The 22,647-nt window shown below is 43.7% G+C and overlaps 1 protein-coding gene across 4 annotated transcripts in view; it reads right to left on the bottom strand.

The window, feature by feature from the left end:
• ERC2 (ELKS/RAB6-interacting/CAST family member 2) overlaps positions 1-22,647 on the bottom strand; it is a 2,271,945-nt gene that overhangs the window by 833,485 nt on the left and 1,415,813 nt on the right. For all 4 annotated transcript variants that reach the window (XM_085624647.1, XM_085624646.1, XM_085624648.1 and 1 more), the window contains one exon: positions 10,404-10,564. In XM_085624647.1, coding sequence (XP_085480773.1) covers positions 10,404-10,564 — 161 coding nt within the window. The remainder of the gene's footprint in view (positions 1-10,403; positions 10,565-22,647) is intronic.

Consider the following 22,647-nt stretch of genomic DNA (forward strand, 5'->3'; position numbering starts at 1 on the left):
ATGCTGTGCATTACCATAGTCATCCCCACAGATTACAATTTAGAAAGGTAGACAAAAAAGGGGGCGGAGTTGCTATTACTTTTCGCAACATGGCTAAAATCTCTTGCGTGGATACCCTTCGTGTGGATAGGGTAGGTCCTTTGCATTTTCAGTCTGGAGGTCACTTTGGGAGTATCCTGGAAGGGTGATTTAGTTTATTGTCCTCCAGGACACAAAAAAGACTTCAGCCATAAGCTCATGGAACGCCTTACCTCCTTCATACTTGCCTCTAAAAAACATTCCGTCCTGCTGGGGACATTAATTTCCATGCTGAATTGGTAACTATGTAAAGAAGTTCCTCAGGGCTCTTTATTGAGCCCTGTACTCTTTAACATCTATGTGGCCTTTGGCTCAAGTAGTAAGGACCTGTGGCTTTGACGTCATCTCATAGGCAGATGACACACAATTGATTATTTCCATGGGCCCTAACCCTGAAGCCCCTAAATCTGAAATACAGGGCATGTATGAGGAAAATTGCTTCCTGGATCTCCCACAATTGTCTACAACTCAGCTGTGATATATCAGAAATTGTGCTGTTTGGCAAGGCCCATGACTACTGAATGGATAACTGGTGGCCATCCGAATTAGGCACCCCTCCTAAACCCAAAAACGTGGTAAAAAATCTAGACATCCTGATTGACAACAGTCTCACAGACAGAGTGCAGGTGAAAGCAACATGTGGCACCTGTTTTGGGATAATGCGCATGTTGAGAATAGTATTCCAACGGTTGCCTCTCTACACAAGAAAAACTCTCTTGAAGGCTGTTGTGGTTAGCCGCTTAGACTACTTAAATGCACCAATGGTAGCATCTAATGAATCTCTCTTATCAAAGCTGCAAGTGGATCAGAATAATACAGCCCGTCTTGTTCTAAAGCTTCCACCGCGCACCTCTTCAGAACCCATTCTCAGATCACTGCACTGGCTTCCTATTAGGAACCGAGCTATTTTTAAGCTACTGTGCCTGGTTCATAGATCCCTTTTTGGCAAAGGGCCGGCATATCTCCAAAACAAACTTTTTATTTATCTGGCTACTAGAAATATGAGATCCAAGAAACAATTCTTGCTCCGCCCACGGCGCATTCGTACAGTGGAATAAAACGCCAAATGCGATGCAGCGCGCGCAACAAAATTTGTTTTCTTTATTTTTTTCGTAACTTACCTGCAATCGGCCGTATGCCGCATTTTGCAACCCCCCACCCTGCCCCTCCTCTGCCCCACGTCACCGCCCCGGTAACACGCCCTATACGGGCCGTCGCTGCTTCCATCTCACATTAGTGCATGCTCTGATTTTTGTTTTGTTTCAGAAAGCTACTCAAAACCTGGCTCTTTTGACTGCACTCCTTTATTTCCTCCTTCCTCTGGGTTATTGCTACAACACCAAGATACCCCTTCGGGGTGATCTGTTGCGCTATATTAGATTTTGGTAACATAACATTTCTGATGTTTTGCTTTGAGGCACTGCTGGTTTCATTAAGGCTGTGGGAGTGGCCTTATTTTTGCTCTGCTTCTTTTGATGTGGGTGGGTGGATGGTTGGGGGTTGCAACAGTGATAGGACACCCAGCATTTGACTTTAAGTCTGATTTCTTTCCTCTCTAAAGTGAACCCTTTTGGAGACGCTGCCAGGGAGGACAGTTATTTCTTTAAACCCATGGCTACTCTTCAAAACATTTCCATCACGCAGTGAGTGAGGGGTGCAGCATACACTTTGCCATTCATTGTAAAATTATGTTTTTACTTGCAGGGAGATGAGACACTTTACTTCTCATTTGGATCTAAATTGAGCATGTTTAACTTTGCGACTAGACCGAAAACCTTCTAAGAAGTGCTTAATTCCTTGAATAACCTGTATTCGGACGTCACAGGAAAGAAACCGTGGCCCTGCAGCAGAGACTAGCTCAGTGCACATCCTCTGCAGACACAGAACCAGCTATGCTATGAATATGCTTCAGCTGACACTATTTTTATAAAGTTGACATCTAAAATGCCCATATCAGGCAGCAAACCGCTGACCAAAGGTGCCTTGTGCAAAGAAAGAAGTAGCAACAACTGCTAAGTTGCTGTAAGCTCTCATTATTGAAGCAGATGCCTGTGCTATTAGGAGACTTTCCATCTTTAAACATTCACAACAAAGCTACCTTGTGCTTGCTTCAAAGAATAATTAGACTAGATGAAATGGAAAAAAATAAATTAGGTGTGTTTTTAATTATTGCCATATCCTTCCTTTCCATCGGGCTGTCAACAGGGGCCAATCACTGAGCACACAAAGAACCACTAATGCACTTGCCAAAAGCTTCGAGGAGGTAAAAGAGACGACTAATGCAAAATAAATATACTGTATGTCCCATATACTGCACACTCTGATGTATGCAGCAGTAAACTCTTATATGTTTCCTTACTGGTGACAGAAGCTGCTTCAGTGGATTTAAATTACTAGCAACAGCATGGAAGCCTCCAGTGCTGAGAATGTTGCTTCCTGAGCAGGCGGTACTGTAATAAGAACGCATAGGTGGGAATCGCTATATTTACACATGCAAATGCAATTTCATGAAGTTCATCAATCCAAACTCCCCCACCCCCACCACCCCGTTCTCGTTTGCTTTGCTTACTGACCAGTGGGAATTTAGACAAACAGATATCCTAAAATTGATTGACAAAGGGGTGTCATTCCAAACTTTGAAAACTGGAAAGCTAGCCCAAGTAGCTAATGTGCCTGGGTTTGAGGAAAGAAAATGTGCACATGTTTGATTTTTTATGTGTGTCAAAATATGTGCTTGTGTGTGTTCGTGGGAGTGGGAGGGCAGATGAGTCTGTAGGTTACAACGTAGACTTTTATTAGTGCTAAGTGACGTCATGTTTTTAATCATTCTGAGGTAACAAAGTTGGATGCAAATGAACTGGGATTAGTATTTCTGCCAAAACGTTGTCAGATATCCAGGAGTTCAAAGGGGAATGTTGTGTGTTAAACAAGAACGCCTTAAAAAAGTGAGTCCTGGTTCCCTCAATAAAATAACACTAGATTCAGCTAAGGGACGGCCTGGAGTGGAAACCTGTACTCTCTTTTCTCTTTTATTGTATAAACATATACTCTTCAGTCCTCATATGGTAGGAATTGTAAATAGTGTATATGTTTTTCATGTCTATCAGCTCTGGGATTCCAATCAGGGTCTTTTATGAATTTTTCCACTCAAATCTTCATTGGGTGTGGTCAGCCTAGTCTCGTCCTAAAGAGGTTCAGCTCCAGAGGCGTAGCTAGAGCTTCTGGCGCCCGGGGCTATCCCTCAGATTGCCGCCCATGGCAGGTGGGGGGGGGTTGCAGGGGAAAAGGACGGTGAGCACTTGAAAGAGGTCCGTGAGACACGTAGTATCGCCGCTAATAGTTACCTCGATCATGCAAGTTACATGCACATACAGGACACGGTCCAAGGCTACACAGTAGGTAGGAAGGCACATATTTTATACCTTTTACCAGCTCCCTCTGTGTGTTTCACTTTTCAAAGAAAGCAGGGGATGCAGGTGGCACTCAGAGCCACTGCTGCAGTTGCCCTACATCAGGCAATAACTCAGGGGTGCCCGCCGCCATTCTGTTGCGGCAATCGATCGCACTGGTATGCCTGCTACCATCCTGCTGTGGCCGATGGTGGTTCTTGGCGATCCCTCTGTCTTTTGGGCTTTAGATGAGACTGACAGTGTCTGCACTATCGCAGAGGGCCCGGCAAAGATTGATGAGTGCGCCCTACCCTGCGCCTGTCAACAGCGGGTGCTCTGGGGGCTCAGGTGAGGAATCGATTCTTCCCTGACATGGCATCGCCACAGGTGGATAACTTCTTTAATTATGTATTATCTTGCACAGTCCTGGTGAACTTGTGAGGACAGTGTTTCTTCTGGCTTGAAAAGTTTACTAATCTTCAATAATTTCATTCATATATTTTGCAATACATTTTAGTGTTGACACATACAACACATTTTTTTCCGCAAACATTAAAATGTGCAAATGTGTTTTAGAGCATACCACATTAAGTTGAAAGCTTTTATGATAGACTAGACAACGGTGAATATGTGCAGTGTAATTTTGTACAAACACTCCCGCTGATCAACCCGTGCAAAAGAGACATTTTCACCCACGTGCCACTACTGTGTTTGCTTCTTGAATCCCTGGTGCTGCAGCCCCAGTGCCGGATGCTGGAGCTGCATGGCTGGCGCTCTTGGTCCCTGGCAGCGCCCGATGGGATGAGCATGGCCCACAGCTGATTGGTGCCACTTTGACTGTGTTTTGCCTTCAGGTCCGTCCGCACGCGTGCCCCCTCCCCGTTGATGTTGGGCCTCTGACTCCTGATGTAGTTGAGGCCCGGTGGATCCCTACGTGAGAAAGATGTCACGTGCCTGCTACCCACATTCACCCAGCTGGTTTTTGACTCTGCTCGAGCGGCCCTGCCCCCTCCAGGACACCCTGCACAAACTTCACCCTCGAACATTGTCAATGTGGTTTCTCCCCCCCCCCCCCCCCCGGTGGATTCCTCAAGAGTGGTGCGCACTGATTCCTCGTGGGCTCCTCTTCCTCTGCTTTTCTGCCTGGCCCTTTCGTGGGTCTTGGGGGCTCACTCATGACCGCTCCATCACTCTCACTGTCGGGACTCGGGCGGTAGCCATGTGGCACTGGTGGCCCATGACGGCGGCCTTTGTAATTTATTTGGGGACACTGACACTACTGTCAGTGATTGACAGTAGTGTCAGTAAGTGTACCCAAATAAATGATAAAGGCCGCCGTCATGGGCCACCAGTGCCATGCGGCCACCACCCCCAAACTAGTGCCGCCTGGGGTGGACCACCCCCACCGCCCCCCCCCCCCCCCTAGCTACGCTACTGTTCAGCTTGTTCGGGTAAACAGGCTTTCACTCTCTTTGTTTAGGTCAATTCATAACATCATGCGGGTAGTCACTCGTTGTGCTTTGGTAGCCACAGCAAGTGATCCTGTGGCACTGGCCAAGGGCCTGGTGAACTTGACATCACCCTTCTGCTCTACCGAGGATGCTGTTGTTATGCCATCTGAGCAGATACATCTTTGACTGGTAACTAATGGTGGTATGGAGGCTAATCGCAAATAGCCCTGTCTGAGAAATTTAGCAGTTTGCTTCCTATTACACCAGATGGGCATCCCTGCTGAGCAAGAACATGTTCAGATTTTTCGCAACATGATAAAATAAGTTGTATGAATGTATCTTTTATTTAAATACTTGAAATTAAGAGTAAAGTGCTCAACTCACAGCTTGGTTTTGATTTTCTAGTAATGATGACAAGCTCAAATCCTTTGGGTAATGATATTACTGTCATGTGCTGTACGTTGTACGTCCTTTAAACATTTTCTTTAATGAATATATATCTATGTTTATTAATATCACATTTACTGCCATTTTTAAATGCTGCAAATAAATATGTTACTTTTATACAATTTAATGGTTCTCAGTGTGTTGATTTCGCGGTCTGAATTGCTGATTTGAGCAAGTCATGATTTGAATTTGTGATCTGCAAACAACACCACTAGTTAGCAGCAGGAACATAGCTCCCTGTATCTTCTTGTTGTTTTGAACAAGTAGAGCTACAGTCAGACCTGCCCCAAGGATGTCATAAAGAGTAGTGTGACTTCCAGCGCCTGTGCCTCTTATGTCAGCCAGGAGGCTGCTCTAGCTGTAAAGGGGTAGGAAGAAGTGATGTTATTGGTGTAAACTGTACTTGTGCAAATTGAAGATGACATTGGATTGCATTTCTCTCTCATTTTTGCATTTTAGATTATAAACATCTAGGGGTGTTAATTATTTAAAATAATCGGTCTTATTTAGAGTTTGGCAGGCAGGGTACTTGGCCAAAAACTAAGCCTTGAGGGAGATCGCGGAGTTCTGCGAAGTGCAAAAAACACGCGGCAGAGTTTCTTTAGTTAAATGCCATCCGTGGTGATTGTCAGTGCCAGCTGCTTGTCCGCGCTGTGCAATCATTGCGAACGACCCATGCTCATCGCAAGCGAGTGCTGTTTCCTTTCTGCTGCTCGAATAGATTTTTACTCGAGCTGCAGCTTTCTCAATGCGATTTGGACGGTTTCCCAACACAAGCGGTCGTGAGCAAACTCGACCAATCGCAATGAGAAATCTGACCGCCCGCATTGTGAAATGTCGCCAGCAGGTTGATTTTCCACACTCGCACTCACCAACTTGATGTTGACCATCGCAAAAAGAGTTTTATATAGCGCGAACATGACCCTTGCGGGTATCTTTGGCACTTCTGACACAGTTAGAGAGAGCTGATCCAAAGCCACTCTGTATGTTTAATTTTGTAAAGACCTAGCTATTTGGCCGATGCCGGTGGAGCTAGCTGATAGCTATAGAGGAGATGGGCTGTGGACTTTCCCCTCGGCCGTCACCTACCCAGCCGGACTTTGGGCAGACTCTCCCTTGTCTCTCCATCCTATTACCCTCCTACCCCTTTACCCTACCCCCTCTCACTTCTAGGCTCCTGTTATCTCGTCTTTACGCTCTTGAAATGTTGTTCTAGTAACTGATATAACTGGTAACTAATGTAATTTTGTAACTTTGTGGAACCTTATGTAAAGCGCTCTGATACCTCAGAGTCTAGCCAGCGTTATATAAAACTCAAATAAAAAATAAAAAATAAAAAAAATGTATTGACATGAGCGCTGACAAACACCTGAATTTGACCAAAAACCGACACCTCTCTTGCCTGTAAGTATCTGCTGCACCAATGGAACAGTCATACACCTTAGTGAAATGTGAACACTCTACACAACAGACCTCATGTTATGTACCGCCACTCTGTGCAGATTTCATGATCTCTATGAGACAACTAAAACACCAAGTAGCAGGTCTAAAAATGGGCCTGAAGCACTGCAGAGCAGTCACAGGGTAGCCGCGATTTATTTGGAAAATCAGCGCGATTCCAAATGTTTTACCATTTGCCATTCCGTATTTCAGCACACAGAACACTCAAAGCATGCACCTCTTGGAGGGCGGAGGGGAACTTTGCTGAATATGTCACCTGAAAGGTAAATTCTTTTTATTCGTAAGGACTGATTGGTAAAATATTAGAGGAATCAAATATGAAGAAACTATTCGATGGGGCAGCAATGGGATTCAAGGCACTCACAAACTGGTGTTTCAAGGCACTCACAAACAGGTGTTTCAAGGCACTCACAAACAGGTGTTTCAAGGCACTCACAAACGGGAGTTTCAAGGCACTCACAAACGGGGGTTTCAAGGCACTCACAAACAGGTGTTTCAAGGCACTCACAAACGGGTGTTTCAAGGCACTCACAAACGGGGGTGTCAAGGCACTCACAAACGGGGGTTTCAAGGCACTCACAAACAGGTGTTTCAAGGCACTCACAAACTGGTGTTTCAAGGCACTCACAAACAGGTGTTTCAAGGCACTCACAAACTGGTGTTTCAAGGCACTCACAAACGGGTGTTTCAAGGCACTCACAAACGGGGGTGTCAAGGCACTCACAAACAGGTGTTTTAAGGTCCCCCATGCACTACTTGGAAAATTGCAATTGAGTTGCACGTTTAAAATTAATAAACCGAATCAGCGAACACGAATTTTTAATTATTAGGCAGGAATTAAATAGAGGAGTAAAGTGGATCATACACAAACTTGACCTGATTGGGATGTGCCAGATGAACTCCAAAATGTAGAACTACAAAGTCAAAGCTGCAATCCAGAAACGAAAAAGGAGGAAGGGCTATTGAAAACAAGAAAAACCCCTAAAAGGTGATATGACATTTGTTGTATGGTGAGTGCATAGGAGTATCCTTAACCCCGATACACCCAGGGAGAACTTTCCTAGCAGAACAGGCTGCTGCTGGAATATAATACTTCCAAGTGGAAGTGTTTTCAAACTGGTACTAATGTATTCTACGAAAGATTGTCAAAAATGTGCACTCTGCACCAGGAGCTGAATTGCACCTAAATAGAAGTAACTGTATCACCGCATACAAGAATATAAAGAGGGTACATATTATATTGATACAAAATGGGAGGACATGTATTACAAAATTAAATAACTGCAAAGACCAAATTGCACTTGGAGTTGATTGTCAGGCCAATTAACCAATGACTGGTGCCAATAAACAGAAAACACACCTGAAATTTAAAAACGGTGGTTTGATGGAGTACAGCCTTTTCCTGTATGTCTTTCGGTGCTTTCATATTGCTATTAGAAGATTAAATACATGTATCTGGGATTAATAAATGTTGAGGCCTATTTCACGACTAGACACAAAGCTAGAAGCCCTTTAAATTGGATCCAAATATCTATCTAGGTAATGTGAATGTTTACCATTATCCAGTCTTAAAATATCTCAGTACACATAAATAATATTAAGGGTAAGTAAAGACGTTGCCTGGAAAATAGCAATTTATTGTACCTCGTAAATTAAAGGGGATTTCAGTGGCAGCCAGATGGGTTTAAAATCCAAAGCTATGCTTGGAACTTAGACATAATGTAAGCATCGGAAATCATCATGAATGCTCTTAAATACACATTTTCTGCTTATCTCATAACCAGCAGTGGAAGGGCATGCCGCAATGATTCAGAATTCATCACACAAGTGTTAATTCTGGCAGTGTGTACAGATTGTCAGACACAGTTTAAGCATGTAGGACAGAAAAAAAACAAGCCACAGTTTGAGATACTGCACGCCTTGGATTGATTTAAAGTACCTTATTTTTCTCGGTGTGTGCTTTACATAGATTTTCTAAACCTGGTGTTAAAAAATACTGCCATATCTTGCCACTGTGGGAGTTTCTTTTTTTGGTAATCATGTATGCTTGTATACATTGTTACTATAACAAGCATTAGCAAAGACAATAGGTTTGGCATTGCATTTGCCAATGTTTTTTGATGTCTTTGTAAAGGTTTACTACATCAACATTAAAAAAATGTCCGCTCAGGCGGTAATCTGTCAATATCTTTGCAATAAAATTTTGCAAAAACATTACAAGATGCCACCCCTGTTTGTGCATGTCATGATCTTTCAATCATTTTGTAACAATCGTTTAGGAAGACATTGAAATGTGTTTAGTGCCTGTAAAGTGATTTTCAGGGAATTTGGGCCATCTATGTAAGCCCTGAAACATATACTGAGAGCCTTCTGAAGGACAGGGTATCTCAAGGTGCAACCAGAATATTCCAGATCAGCTCTATGGGGAAAAGTGCAGACCCTGAAAAACACCAATGCACCTCCCCTTAGGCCATGCGTACTCAGAAACATTTTCCTGGGGGCCGCAGAGTGTGGTCTATGGTGTGACCGAGGGCCGCACTGATGCCAGCGGGGGGTGTACAGTGGGTGTTGTGGAAGCAATGCATGTATATCAAGTGTCTTTAAAAATGATGGTGTTCCTAAAGGTAAGGGCTAAGTTACTTCCTTTCCATAACTGCAAGTCACCTCTAAATAAGTGTTTGCTGTACATTTAACATTTTTTCCATGTTAGTGCTGAGTGGAGAAAAACAGCAGCCCAGTGCGGTACTTGGAGTACCACTGCCTTGGGCAGTGGAGGAGAAATGTTAGGGCTAGCCCGTGGGTCCTTCCCCACACTGGCAACATCTGGCCACTCTGATTTAATAGTGAGGGCTTTCAATGCTCAGTGGGCAACACGGGGGAAACATCGTTTACAACGCGGGGATTACATCGCGATGCCATTACATCGCGGGTTTTACAACGCAAGTCGTTACAACGACTTGCGCTAGATGGCGCTCTAGGACAAGGAATAGTATAATTTACTATCCAACACCTTCCCTACTGTACGTAGACTGGAGTTGGAATAGTAAATTATACTACTCCTAAGTCCAGCGCCCTCCAACGCAAGTCGTTGTAACGACTTGCGTTGTCAAAACCACGATGTAATGTACCGCAATGTAAATGTATGCGTTGTAACGTCATACATTCCAACATGGATATAGAAAAGGCATGTTAGGAGGCTCTGAGATCTGGATGCATGTAGGGCAGTAGAGTCAATGTATGGGAACAACTAAGAGAAAATAGAGCGCCATTAAATTCCACTGGATTGGGGGAGATTTGAAGTGGAAGAAACCTATAGTAGCAAAATTCTTCCCTTAAAAAAAATCATGAGTCCTCGGCCTGAATCGGGAGTGTTGCCATGTTTCGGTGTTTGGTCGTCCCTACACACGTTTGGAAATTCTGGGGCAGATTTATGAGCCCCTTGCGCCACTTTTGCGTCACTTTTCCCATGTTAAAAGTGACGCAAAAGTGGCGCAAGGGGCTCATAAATCTGCCCCTATGTCTTTATATCAACATTTAAAAATCAAGAACATGACACATAAAATCAAGAAGGGCTTACTTCATTTCCAATATTTCTTCGTGTTGCTTTCTCCGTTCCAGTCTTAAACTCGACAGCTGTCCCTCCTTTTCAGAGAGGGCCTGCTGTGTTGAGGAGAGGCGGGCTTTGGTGGAATCCAGCTCCTGCCTGGTCTTATCCAGGGCATTCATCAGCTCCTCCAACTGAAAGATAAAACTTACAGATTGTAATATTTGTACGCGTTTTAAGTGCTATTGCTGGTGTTGTGAGTCGGCGGCAGTTCATACGTTTAATTAATGTATGCTGCAACTTATTACAATTAACATCTCACGCAGTGCTTAATTTGAGCCGGTGGGGACCACCAACACTGGCCCTTCTACATCACACATTTCCCGAGTGCAAGAGAGGGAAGCCCATTCAAACGGGGAGAAGGAGGAATAGAAAGACTGAGACATCTTCAGAAAAGAAGAAAGCAGAAACCTGCAATACATAAGATAAAGGGGCAGAGTGTGTCTGTAGTCGATTAAAGAAAGAGGCCTGGGTTGGTTCCCAGGCTACCAGAGAGGTGCTCGCTGCTTTGCAATTTAGCGGGCTTCTGAGCAGCCCTTGGGGCACCGACACTCATTCTTTTACAAATTAAACAATGTGCAGACAGACACACAACCCCCTAATTTATAATGTACACACATATAATGAGGTTTTGCTTAAATGAAAGTACAGTCATTCTTTTTGAGATTTTGGATGGCATCCCCTCCGATTCGCACACAGGTATAGAACATTGTTGCTTTGTAATGATTTCGACAAAGATTAAGGGGGGCTGGGGTATAGATGTCACTGGTTTCATTAACAGCTTCGTTGTGGTTGTGTCTGGGCCTTTCTAAAGACCTTTACTTCTCCAAAGCCTTCACATTCGGTGATTGATTTATGGCCGAGCTCAGCCCCTGAAGCACTGTATTCAGCAGTATTTGCATAAGCGCTCATGCAATCCATAACACAGATTCTATCACACACCCAAGGCGCGGGTCACGCGGCATTATTTAAGGTATGGATGGAATTCACAGAGAAACGCATGAAACAAGCACTTATCCCAAATTACATGTTTTGAGGCTGAAACATCCGTGTCACGCAAAAGATGATGGTTCACGGTCGGAACAAACATCATACCAACAAAATAAAACATGAAAAAGTCAGTGAGAATTTGAACAGTTTGGGAAGAGGAGTGGCAAAAATGTAACTTTTTCAGTGGTTAATATAAGGTATGATGTGCTTGGTTTGCACAGTATATCACCACTTCACTGCTCGTGCATTCGGCATGTTGGGGGTTGTCTGTGGCTGGCACTGTGCAGGGAAGTAAAGTTACATGCATAATTACACTTCATTCAGTCTTGCATGGTTATAAGTTTATTGTCGGCCTATGTGGGGAGAGTGTTGGTGCCATCAGGGCTGACCGGATGTGTCTCCATCAGAGCGTATGGTGGATGGAAGAGGAGGAAAAGATGGCGTAACTCTATGATCCTTTGGGGCCTCGCTTTGCACTGTAAGGAAGAGCTCCCTTGGATGAACTTGGACTTTCACTCTCTGCTCAACTCAGATAAGAAGAAGGCAACCGGAGGCCCTTCACAGCCCAATTTTGGGGCTTATTTACAAGCCCCTCGCACCACTTTTGCATCATTTTTAACATGGGAAAAGTGACGTACTCCTTTTATTAATAGATTTTGAAGTAGTAAACTGTGTACCAGTGCATGTTGGTTTAATCCCTCTATAATGGGTAGAGGCAAGGGGCAGAAAGGGGTTTCAGGGCTCAGTATTGGGTAGCTGGGGAGTGATAAATGGCAGTGAGGGTTCAGGAATAATATGTGGTGAGTAGGGATAATTTAGGGTTTTGTGGTCCTGGGATGACTATTCGTAAGGGGTAATAAAGGGGTTTTAGGTCATGGATGGGTAGTGGCGAGGGGTGCTAAAGAGTTTTGGGATTCATTGATAGGTGGCGTATAAGGGTCGCAAGAGGTTATAATGATTTCAGGATGGGTAGTGCTTAGGGGTAATAAGGGATTGTGAGGGTTCAGGGAAGGGCAGTGCCAGGTGGTAGGATTTTTTATTTTATTTTAAATGCATATAAGCCCTCCCACTCTGTCAGTCTTGCTGACCTTCAATCATTCTCCTTCCACAGCAATTGTGGTGAATGCGAAACTTCCCTGTGAGGCTCTTGTGGATGTGCACTAAGTCATCCTAAGTTCATTGCCATCTTAAGTCAAGAGCGCTGTTAGATCTGAGGTCCACTGCTGTACTGTCACTGACCCTGCCTGTCAGAATTTGTCTTTGGGCACTGGCAGCCAGGACATGAACCTTTCCTCAATCACCACGTGGGCAAAGCCTGCTCTGACGATCAGCCAGGTTAGTCCCTCTATACTATAGTAATGCAGAGGGTTCACCAACACTCAATATTGACATCATCATATATTTTCAACTCCTCGGTCTGGAATTCAAGGACTCATAATTGAGGCACAGTAGGTATACATGTCTCCACTATAGCTGGAATACAGACATTATCGTGATAACAATGTGAATAACAACATAGTTGGTGTTTTGTGCTTTTTAGAGCCATTTTTCATTCAAATTTTAAAAATTCAAATCTCAGGATCTACTTATTGGGTGTTTGTCGTTTTGCTGTCACTTTATTTATTAAAGTGTTCTCTATTTTTCTAAATTGCTATGGAATTGTTTTGGAATTGTTTTCTGTCTTGTGTTTTCACTTATTGCTGTTTCAGTGCTGCATAACTATTTTACTCATTGCCTCTAAGTTAAGCCTAACTGCTTTGTGCTAAGCAACCAGAGGGTTAAGCATGGGTTTATTTAGTGTTTTTTATGGTTCACCATGGGCCTCATTGGTGGCATCTAAGGGGTACTTTGGCCCCAACAGAACCTCATCTTTCCAAGAAACTCCATCCCCCAACGCTCTTCGTGCCTGGAGGCGCACTTGCAGTCAACTCCTGAAGGGGGCGTGGCCACCCTCACCACGCTCATAGTACTCTCTGCAGTCCCGAAGCATGGGCCTCATTGGTGGCATCTTAGGGGTACTTTGGCCCCCACAGACCTTCATCTCACCCAATGACTCCATTCCCCAATGCTCTTCGCACCAGGAGGCACACCTGCAGCCAACCCCTGAAGGGGGCATGGTCATCCTCACATTGCTTATAGTGTTCTCTGCAGTTCAGCAGCGTGAGACACGTGCAGGCTGCGCTTGAGCGAAGCTTGGGTCAAGATCAGACCCGTCTGCGCCCATCCAAGGTTGGGCTGGGCCACCTTCTGAACTTTGGCCTCCATTCTGGGGTTATCAATTTTTTTTCCAGATCTTTGTTGCCCCTGCCTGGTTGCGCTTTTGGGCCTTAATGTGGGGGCATTTATTATTGTGGTTTCCACCCTGCAGCCACATTTTATAAAGTGAAGAAGCTATTACCTGACATTTTTCTTTTTCAAGAAACCCTTTTGACTGTGGAGGGACTTGAGACTCACCCCCAGTGTTCTTGTCAGGCCGTTTGTCTCAAGGTATTTAGTCCTTTAGCAACCTTGAACTTGCTTTGTCTACACACCATGGGCAAAAGAAAAGGCATAGGCGGGTCTTCAGTCACACCTCCCCCTCCCAAAACCATTTCAATAGATTGGATGTTACAGAGGGCCATGAGGGTCATCTCCACAGAGATTGAAATGACAGAGAGGAGACTGTCTTTGGGAGCTGGGATGCATTCGTCCGCACCATCAAATTCTACCAAAGTCTGTGCGGCCACTGTTGTTACCAATTCTGCTCATTGTGTATTGGAAGGGGACTGGGTTCCCCTCTAATGTCCAACACTTGCTGCAGAGTCCCCTGAGGTGTGCCCGAGGAGCATTCTTGGAACCTGGCAGTTGCAAAGGGCTCCAGACAACTGGCATGGAACAAATTTGCCGAGGTAGACATTCAAGTTGAGCTCTCCATGGCTCCAGTTGGCGACAAGTGCCCTTTCACTTTTGTTGAACAGCTCACTAGCACTTCGAATAGTGAGGGATTTGTTTGTCAGCCTACCTGGACGGTTCAAACTCTAGACGACCTTATTGGCAAAGTTAGAGACTTTGCATTTGCTGAACTATCCCCAGTCTTAGAGCGCATATCTGTTATCGAACAAGGATTCCAAGATATCAAGCACGCACTGTCCACAACAGCTCAGGCCGCCAGGTTAGCCCTCACTCTTCCATCTTGGTAACTTCTACTACAGAATCCTCTGGGTCTGCTTCATCTGTTGACATTACTTTTAATAATCACATCCCAGCCACCACTGCCCGTCGACCCTCACAGCAGCAAGCCTAAATGCTGGCAAGTGGGCCCAATACCATTACAAGCCAGCAAGGGGGCCTACAAGTCACAATAAACGAATCTCTGGGAATTCTGGGCCACATGGTTCCATTCGCAGTCGGAACTATCCAATGATGACCTTACCACCACGCTCCTGTCCCTTTGTGGCAATTCTGACTGGGGTCCCAGAGCTGCGTGAGGATCAGAGCGAATTGCTAGAGAAGCTTACAAACAAGACACTGAATTGGTTAGTACGACACAAGGAATTCCCCTTTCTGTGGTTGATAAAATGTGCTATTAACAATTTTAAGGACCCACTGTTGATGCCAAAGCTGCTTTTTGGCAATTTGAGCAAAAGGGAGGATGGGACAAACATTGCCCTATTGACCCTAGGCAACTTTTACAAACCAAGCTAGTATGCTGGGCAAAACCATACTACTCGGAAGCATCCATTATTGTCCCCACTTGTTTTTTTGGTATATGGCAATTGTTACTCTTAGAAGAACGTGTAGTTCAATGTTCCCATTTTCAACCGTTTTGATGCCCTAGCAGGGGTTGATTGACTCGCAGTTAATGTGGGGGCGCACTTGATTGCCCCAGCTGTATCCACCGGTGAAGAGTGCTGTAGGGACTTTAGCCCCCAAGTGGGTGAAGCATGGGAACAATGTACTAACATTGTGGGTGTAGGTGGTAGGAAAGAAGTTGCTTGCACCTCTAAGTTCCAGGTCGTGATTGAATCTGGTGCCAGCCTGAACTACAGCAAGTTGAACTATCTAACCACTTCTTAGAGGTGGTCGGACTGGTCTTAGATTAATGGGCAGTGGGGCCACAGAATGTGATCAGTTAGTTCCTCACTCGTGTAAGCCTTTTGTGCACTCTAGTACCAGCTCCACTAGTAGCTGCAGGGAGAGATGTCCTAGGCTTAGAGTGGTTTCTCCACCAGAGTTTAATCTAACCAATGATATGGAGGTGTCAAATAGGGCACATAACCAAGATGTACCTGAAGCAAGTCAATCTGCTCCACAAACCATGATGCTTTCCTGGAATGTAGCTGGTTTAGGCACTAAACTTAATTGTCCTGATTAGGGCCACTTTATAGACTTGCATGAACGTTGCGCTTACAAGAGACCTGGCTAACCAAATGGGCATACCGCATGGGAAATGTAAATTTTAGCAAGGGTGCAATAAAAAATGGGTAAAGGTAGACCATTAGGGTGACTCACAACCTGGGTCAATGCTACACTTGGTTGTGTGGTAAAGGAGATTGAGACAGCAACTGATGATATTTTATGTATTAGCATGTACTTTACTCAGAAAGTAGTACTTTATGTCTGCAAAGTATACATAAGAACCATGTGGAATAAAATGGAATCTCCAATCATTGATCTGCTAACTTCACACATGGCATCAGTTCCAGCAGGTGTCTTAAAAATTGTGGGTGGTGATTTCAACTGTCAATTTGAACCTTTGGACATTGATATTGACGCCCTTACTCATGAGGAAGACCAACTTTGGTCCATCCCCGATTTAGTAATCCTGTCCATTAAAAAATGATCACCCCAGGCTATTCCATTAAATGCTCTAGTCTTAAACTAGCTGATCCATGCCGGCAATGGCAGAACCCCTTCAGATAGGGAAGCACACCTTTAACCGAATTCATTGTACTAGTCTTCTAGATTACATATTGGCTGACGTTAGGCTCTGATCGTATCTTTGAGACATCATAGTTACAGCTAGACATTATAGCGATCATAATGCCTTATTCTTGGCCTGGAACTTCTTGTATGTAGGGGGTAGCTGGTTGAGTTGAACCCTTGAACAGAAGGCTGCAGCTAACCTCCAACCGACATAGAGTCAAGTGGGGCGACATGTCACACTCCGAAGAGCTGGTCAGGCAAATTAACCGATTAGTGGAGAGAAGTACTCAGGGGCTGCTTTGCTTAGAACTGGCTCTGGATTAAGTTTAGACCCTAGTTAAGATTGGTGATATACATACCCAATTGTTTGAGGGCTTAAAGAGCAATGTTTTTGTGGGTATTACATGTGTGGTAAGTAGGAAAAGACCCCCCCCTCCTGGTTTAACCAAACCTGTAAAAGAGCTAACTCAGCACTTATTGCCTCAGTAAAACAGCAAGACTGGTTGATGATACAAGTTAGGAAGGAGGTATATAAAAAAGCTGTTGCTGAAGCAAAAAGTGTTTGGAAACAAGAGAAGTGGGAAAGATGTTGGCAGCGGCAAAAGAGGGAGACCATAGTACCTTCTGGAATCTAGTGGCCATGGTATGTAAGGAGGATTAACACACTTTTGTGAATAATATTGTTGCTGCTGAATGGGTTGCCCACTTCTCCTGTCTGTATTCTGTGACTGGGGAAGACGGCATTGATTTACCTGACTGCTGAGGTGTCCCGCAAAGCCGCAGGATTGGAGGGTGGGGGGAGCTGGGTGTGAGGAGTACCCAACTATTATGGGTCAGGAAATTAGTGCAGCAATTAAGAAGATTGTCCTCAACAAAGTGCCTGGGCTAGACAAGATCCCTGGAGATCTGTTCCTGAGAGAGATTGAAGTTTTGACCCCCTATTTTGTTGTATTTTTTTAATGTTATACCTCCATCATGGGCGGGGGCTGAAATCATACCTATATACAAAAAAGGCTCACCATTATTACCAACTAGCTATAGGCCAATAAGTCTTATTTACAGTATGCACAATGTTTCAGCAGAATCATCCTAGAGAGACTGCAGGATTGTATGGCAGATAATGAGATACTAACTCTGCTCACAGCAGGCTTTTATGGATTGGACCTCCACTGTTGATCAGGTGTTTCAGCTACAGCTAATATTCCGGAAAACTGTGGTACTAGGGGTTAGCCGACTATATGTGGTGTTTGCAGACTTACGGTCCGCCTTTGATTTGGTCCCCAGGCCCTTGTTGTAGCACGTGTTGGCCGCTATGGGGAACCCTGACTATCTGTTGGCAATAATCGTTAGGCTCCATGATCCTCCCAACCCTCTTTACATTATATGTTAATGATTTGGTAGCGTATCTAAACCAATGTGAGGTGAGTGTGATGCCCTAAAGCTGGCAAACATCAAGGTTTCTGCCCTGATGTTTGCCCATGATACACACTTATTGTTCAAAACCTCAATGAGGCTGCAAACAACTTTGGACAATTTTGACAAATTCTGCAGGCAGAGGGGCTTGGAAATTAATGTAGATAAAACCAAATACATGGTGCTAAATCCATGCTACACATTATGATCTAACCCCAAATTGAAGGGGACAACATTGGCGCATGTTCATACCATCGTTTAGCTTGGGCTCACGTTTACAGAGCAATTAGAATGGCATACACATATCGATAGATGTGGGGAGCTGGCGAAAGTTCATTGAAGCTCACACTTTTGATCTATTTTTCCAGTGGTTCAAATCTACACACATGAGGTCCTGGGTGTTGCTTTCCATGGCGCAGAATTTTGAGGGCACAAAGACATGAACGCCATGGTGCTTACTGAGAATCGCTTCTTTCTGCAGTTGATGGGACTCCTGGTTAGTACCCCACTGCTTCCTCTTAGGTTGGTAATGAGCTCAGGTTGATCTCCGACAGGATTTGGGTGAGACCCATCTGTTTTGGAGAAGAATCTGGCCTATTCCCGTGCTTCCTTCCTACCAACAGGGGCTGGAGTAGGTACTCAGTATTCCGGGGGCAAAGATCTCCCCTGGTTTAAATATGTTAGAGAGATCCTGAGGAAGATGGGGAATGCGAGACTCTGGGAGGACCTGAGCATCTTCCACTTCCAAAGTAGACCTCAAGAGAAGTGATGGTCAATATAAATTGCAATCTCTCCTGACCCAATCCTCTCTAGGTCCAGTGACAAACACTTTTCTCTTGTTGAAGGCTGAATACAAAGCAGAACAGTTTTTAGATGAGATTGAACCTGCACTGGCAAGGAAGTTACATACCCAATTTAGATATGGGTCTTTGCCACTGCGCTCATACACTGCCCCGTGGGCCCCTATCAATGGAACTACTGAGTGGGTGTGCCAGTCCCGTGGACCACAAAGGAAACTGTGCAACACGCCCTTTTTTGCCAAGCATACAGGTTTACCAGGGAAAAATTGTTAATTCTTGTATGCTGGAATTTAGTTACTAGACAGTACAAGGAGACTACTCAAACTCTACTAACTGGTACGAGCCAATATTTAATTTTCGCCATCTCGCGGTACCTCTTATCGATGTGGCGTACTTGGCAAAAGCTATTCAGCAAAAGATGAGTTCTCAATCTATAGTACCAAGTATCCCAGAAATAGTGTGATCTTATAGATGACCTCCACTTAAAGGTTATTGCACTTTATTTTGCTGGGGAGACTAAATATATTCTTTATCTACTAGATTATTGCACTATATTGGGCTGAAGAGAACTGGAGTAATAGTTATCCCTTTTGTGTATGTTGTTTTACAGTTGAATAATGAGCCCAAATTATTGATTGTATTTGCACGAATCAAGTCTTATATTTTTGTATTTTATCTTCTATTTTATTCTTTTAAGAAAAGAAAACAATGTTTATTTCTTTTTATATTATAGGATCATATCTGAATATGTGTTTTAACTGTTTTATGATTGCATACATTGTTTTTTAAGTGTTCTTTTATGGTGAAACGCCGAAATAAAGATGATATGATAATGACAAAGATTGTGATTATTATTTGAGATGGGTTCTCATACCCCTCAACTAATAATCAAATTTTCTCCAACCTCCAACCAGTGGAAAGCCAACGCAAGGTCTTGCTGAGCTCAGAATCAGGTGTTATTCACTTGTTAGAGTTTCAGCTGCTGTTTTTAAAGATAGATCTGAAAGTGATTCATCAAACATTTATGTGCCAGATTGAAATATGGAATGAGCAAAGTTGATTCACTCAGGGCTCTCCTCTTTTGAGTACCAAGAGTCATCCAGAACCATGTTACCTAACGTACCAAATTTGGCTAAGCACTCAGCTCCCTATAACACCCAGATCACTTCAATTGTATGATCTTGAAGATCTTCACTCACTCTGAATTCTCATCTGATAATACCCAGAGCTCACAGAGTCACTTGTGTTCCTGTTCTTACTACTACATAGACTTAGTTACATCTTAATCTAGATTAACCCTGGGCAAAGCACTACGCTACGCTCGCGTAGTTTGCGAAGATTGAGCCACTTCGCACTACGTGAATTGCACGTAGCACAGTGCAAACACGAGTAGCGTAGTGCAGCGGTCATTTTTTGCTTGCTCGCGGTCCTCAACGTCAAGTTGGCGACCGCGAGCAAACAAAATGACATCCCGGCGAGACTCTTTCCTCGTTCGTGATCAGCAACATCAAGTTGCCGATCGCGAGCGTGGAAAATAAACCTACCGGCGAGATTCTCAACGCGGGAAGGTCAGGTTTCTCATTGCGAGTGGTCGCGTATGCTCGCGACCGCTCGTGATGAGAAACTACCAGTCCGCGTTGAGAAAGCTGCCGTTCGAGTAAAAATTTACTAGAGCGGTAGAAAACTACAGCTCGCACTGTGCAAGATGCCGTTTTCAATGATTGCACAGTGCCGGATGCTTTTCCGCACTGTGCAATCATTGAAAACGGCATCTTGCACAGTGCGAACAGGGTACTACGCAGTTTGCGAAGTGCTACGCGTAGCTCGCACTACACTTTGCATAGCTGCGCGTAGCGCTACTTCGCTAACTATCCCCAGGGTTAATCTAGATAATACACAGATGGTTCCCTTATGACAAATTGGTCTTTTAATCCTATAACCCACAGTGCAGCAGATGCAGTTTCAAAAATCTAATGTATTCATTAGAAAAGTTGTGTGACTAATTGAAACCCGGAAAAACACACAGAAACGTTCCTGAATTTTAACACTGAATAACATGACATATAATAACAATTATAGATGCTGTTTAAGGAACAGGAATGCCCTGGAGAAACATTGTGTACCCTGTAAACTCAACAACACTCTTTAGTGCATTGCAGTGGAAAGTGGAAGTTATTTTAACTGGCATAATGCCAGTCAAAATAACGTGATACAAAAAGGAACAGGAGAATGCTTCAAATAAGATCATCTCGTGCCAATTACTCTGGCTGCATTCCAGCTTATCATTGTTAAGCTCAGTGTGCCATTTCAGATAGAGACCAGCATTCTTGGCTATTCCACAAAGTTCTTGCCAAAAAGAGACCTCACATGCTTGTACCATTGTACCTTTGCCAGATGCAGTACCTGGCTATGTCAGGGAGAGATAGGCCACTGTCAGATCCTATTACTGTGAAGAAGAGCTGAATTGAGACAATTTCAACCCAGGAAGCTCTTCTATCACCACTAGTTTGCATAAAAGTACATCCCTAAGGAATTTAGAACAATATATTCTTATGCAGTTCTTAATATTGTGATTCTGCTGTTTCTACGCACTCTACATAGGATATGGTATATAAACAAATGTTATCATACTGAATGTCCTGACCTCTGTAGGATGACGGTGAGTTGACCGTGACAGAATTCAGATTTGTGATCAGTAGAAAATACAACTATCAGTTATGAGTACTGAAGTTCCGGGGCCTTATTACAAACTAAATGTGATAAATGTATGCTGATTGGCTGGTGCTACCAATTATCAATTTATGATACAATTAGACATATCACCAAATACATGTGTGACTAAACTTTTTATCCAAGAGTATCATTTTTAAAAAGCTATCCTGAAATTTCCCTAATTAACCGTAAGGTTGCAAGCAGCCATGTGGTTTCTTTCGTTTGTAGCACCTATGTGTGTTGATTTTGAAAAGTGTTCATTAAGCCAATGCTCTGCAGAATAGTCAGGTGGCTTAACTGATTTAGGTCAATTAGCTGGGTTCTAGTAACCAGAAGGTGAGTGCTAATAAATATTTTAAAAGTTATGGTAGTTTAGTGTGGTGTATTGAGTTCATGAACATGCTGCTAAGATACCACAACCTGAAATTCAGGGAAATGTAAAATAGTATACTATTGTAAAAATAACATAAAGTACAACATTCACGCGTTGGGCATGCTATGATGTTACAAAATATGAAACTAAATAACCCATTGATTTGTAGATGTTTAATTGTAGTTTTATGTTGAATACAACAAGAGCGGGAGGGAAATTGTATAAGGAGCACTCTCATTCCCAAGGTAAGTATAATCATAACAACAAAAGAGTGTGCCTTTTTGAAAGTAGATCACAACAGTAGAATACAACTAAGTTCTTAATAAAGCCCTCACTCACCAACCTAGTTGGTGACATGCTTCATCATCGGGCCCCACCAGGAGAGGCCGAGTGCCACCCTGGTGTGCTTCAACGCCAGAATTACTGCGGAGCTGGTAGTGTGTGTTCAGTGATTAGTGAGAGTGATTTAAAAAGCTCTAGATTGTGTCAAAAAATTTTTTTTATTAGGGGCCAATCAGACATGTATAAAAACAAGGTGTAGGACAGTAGTACTGAATAAATTGTTCAGCAATGTCCACTAAAATGTGGTCAACATGTTTCTGCCTATGTGTAATGATTAATCAGGCATTCGTCAGGACCAAGAAAGTGGTGTGAACCTCGGCGGTATGGGCGCGCTAAGGCCCACCCTAACCAGAGGTTATTAATGTGAAAAATTATTAAAAACAGTATAAGTCTGGTGAATCTCGTGTTGAGAGGAACCGAATTTATTCTGGATTGAGTTAATGATCAAACATACACAGACAAACATAAAAGAGAAAAAAGACATGTAGTAGTTAGGCATGGTTGCATAAGTTTGTCATTGTTGGACATACAGACACTGGTGCTCTGCGGCGTGGTGCAATTAGACGGTAACACTGACCTTTGCGTGCTACTGTGAGGAATTGAGTGCACTCAACAAGATAAGTCAATCTCTATTGTGTGCACTCACACCAGCAATGCCAGGCACCCGCTCAGTACTTGCACG

The sequence above is a fragment of the Triturus cristatus genome, chromosome 9 (genome assembly GCF_964204655.1).
Source record: "Triturus cristatus chromosome 9, aTriCri1.1, whole genome shotgun sequence".
NCBI classification, from domain to species: domain Eukaryota; kingdom Metazoa; phylum Chordata; class Amphibia; order Caudata; family Salamandridae; genus Triturus; species Triturus cristatus.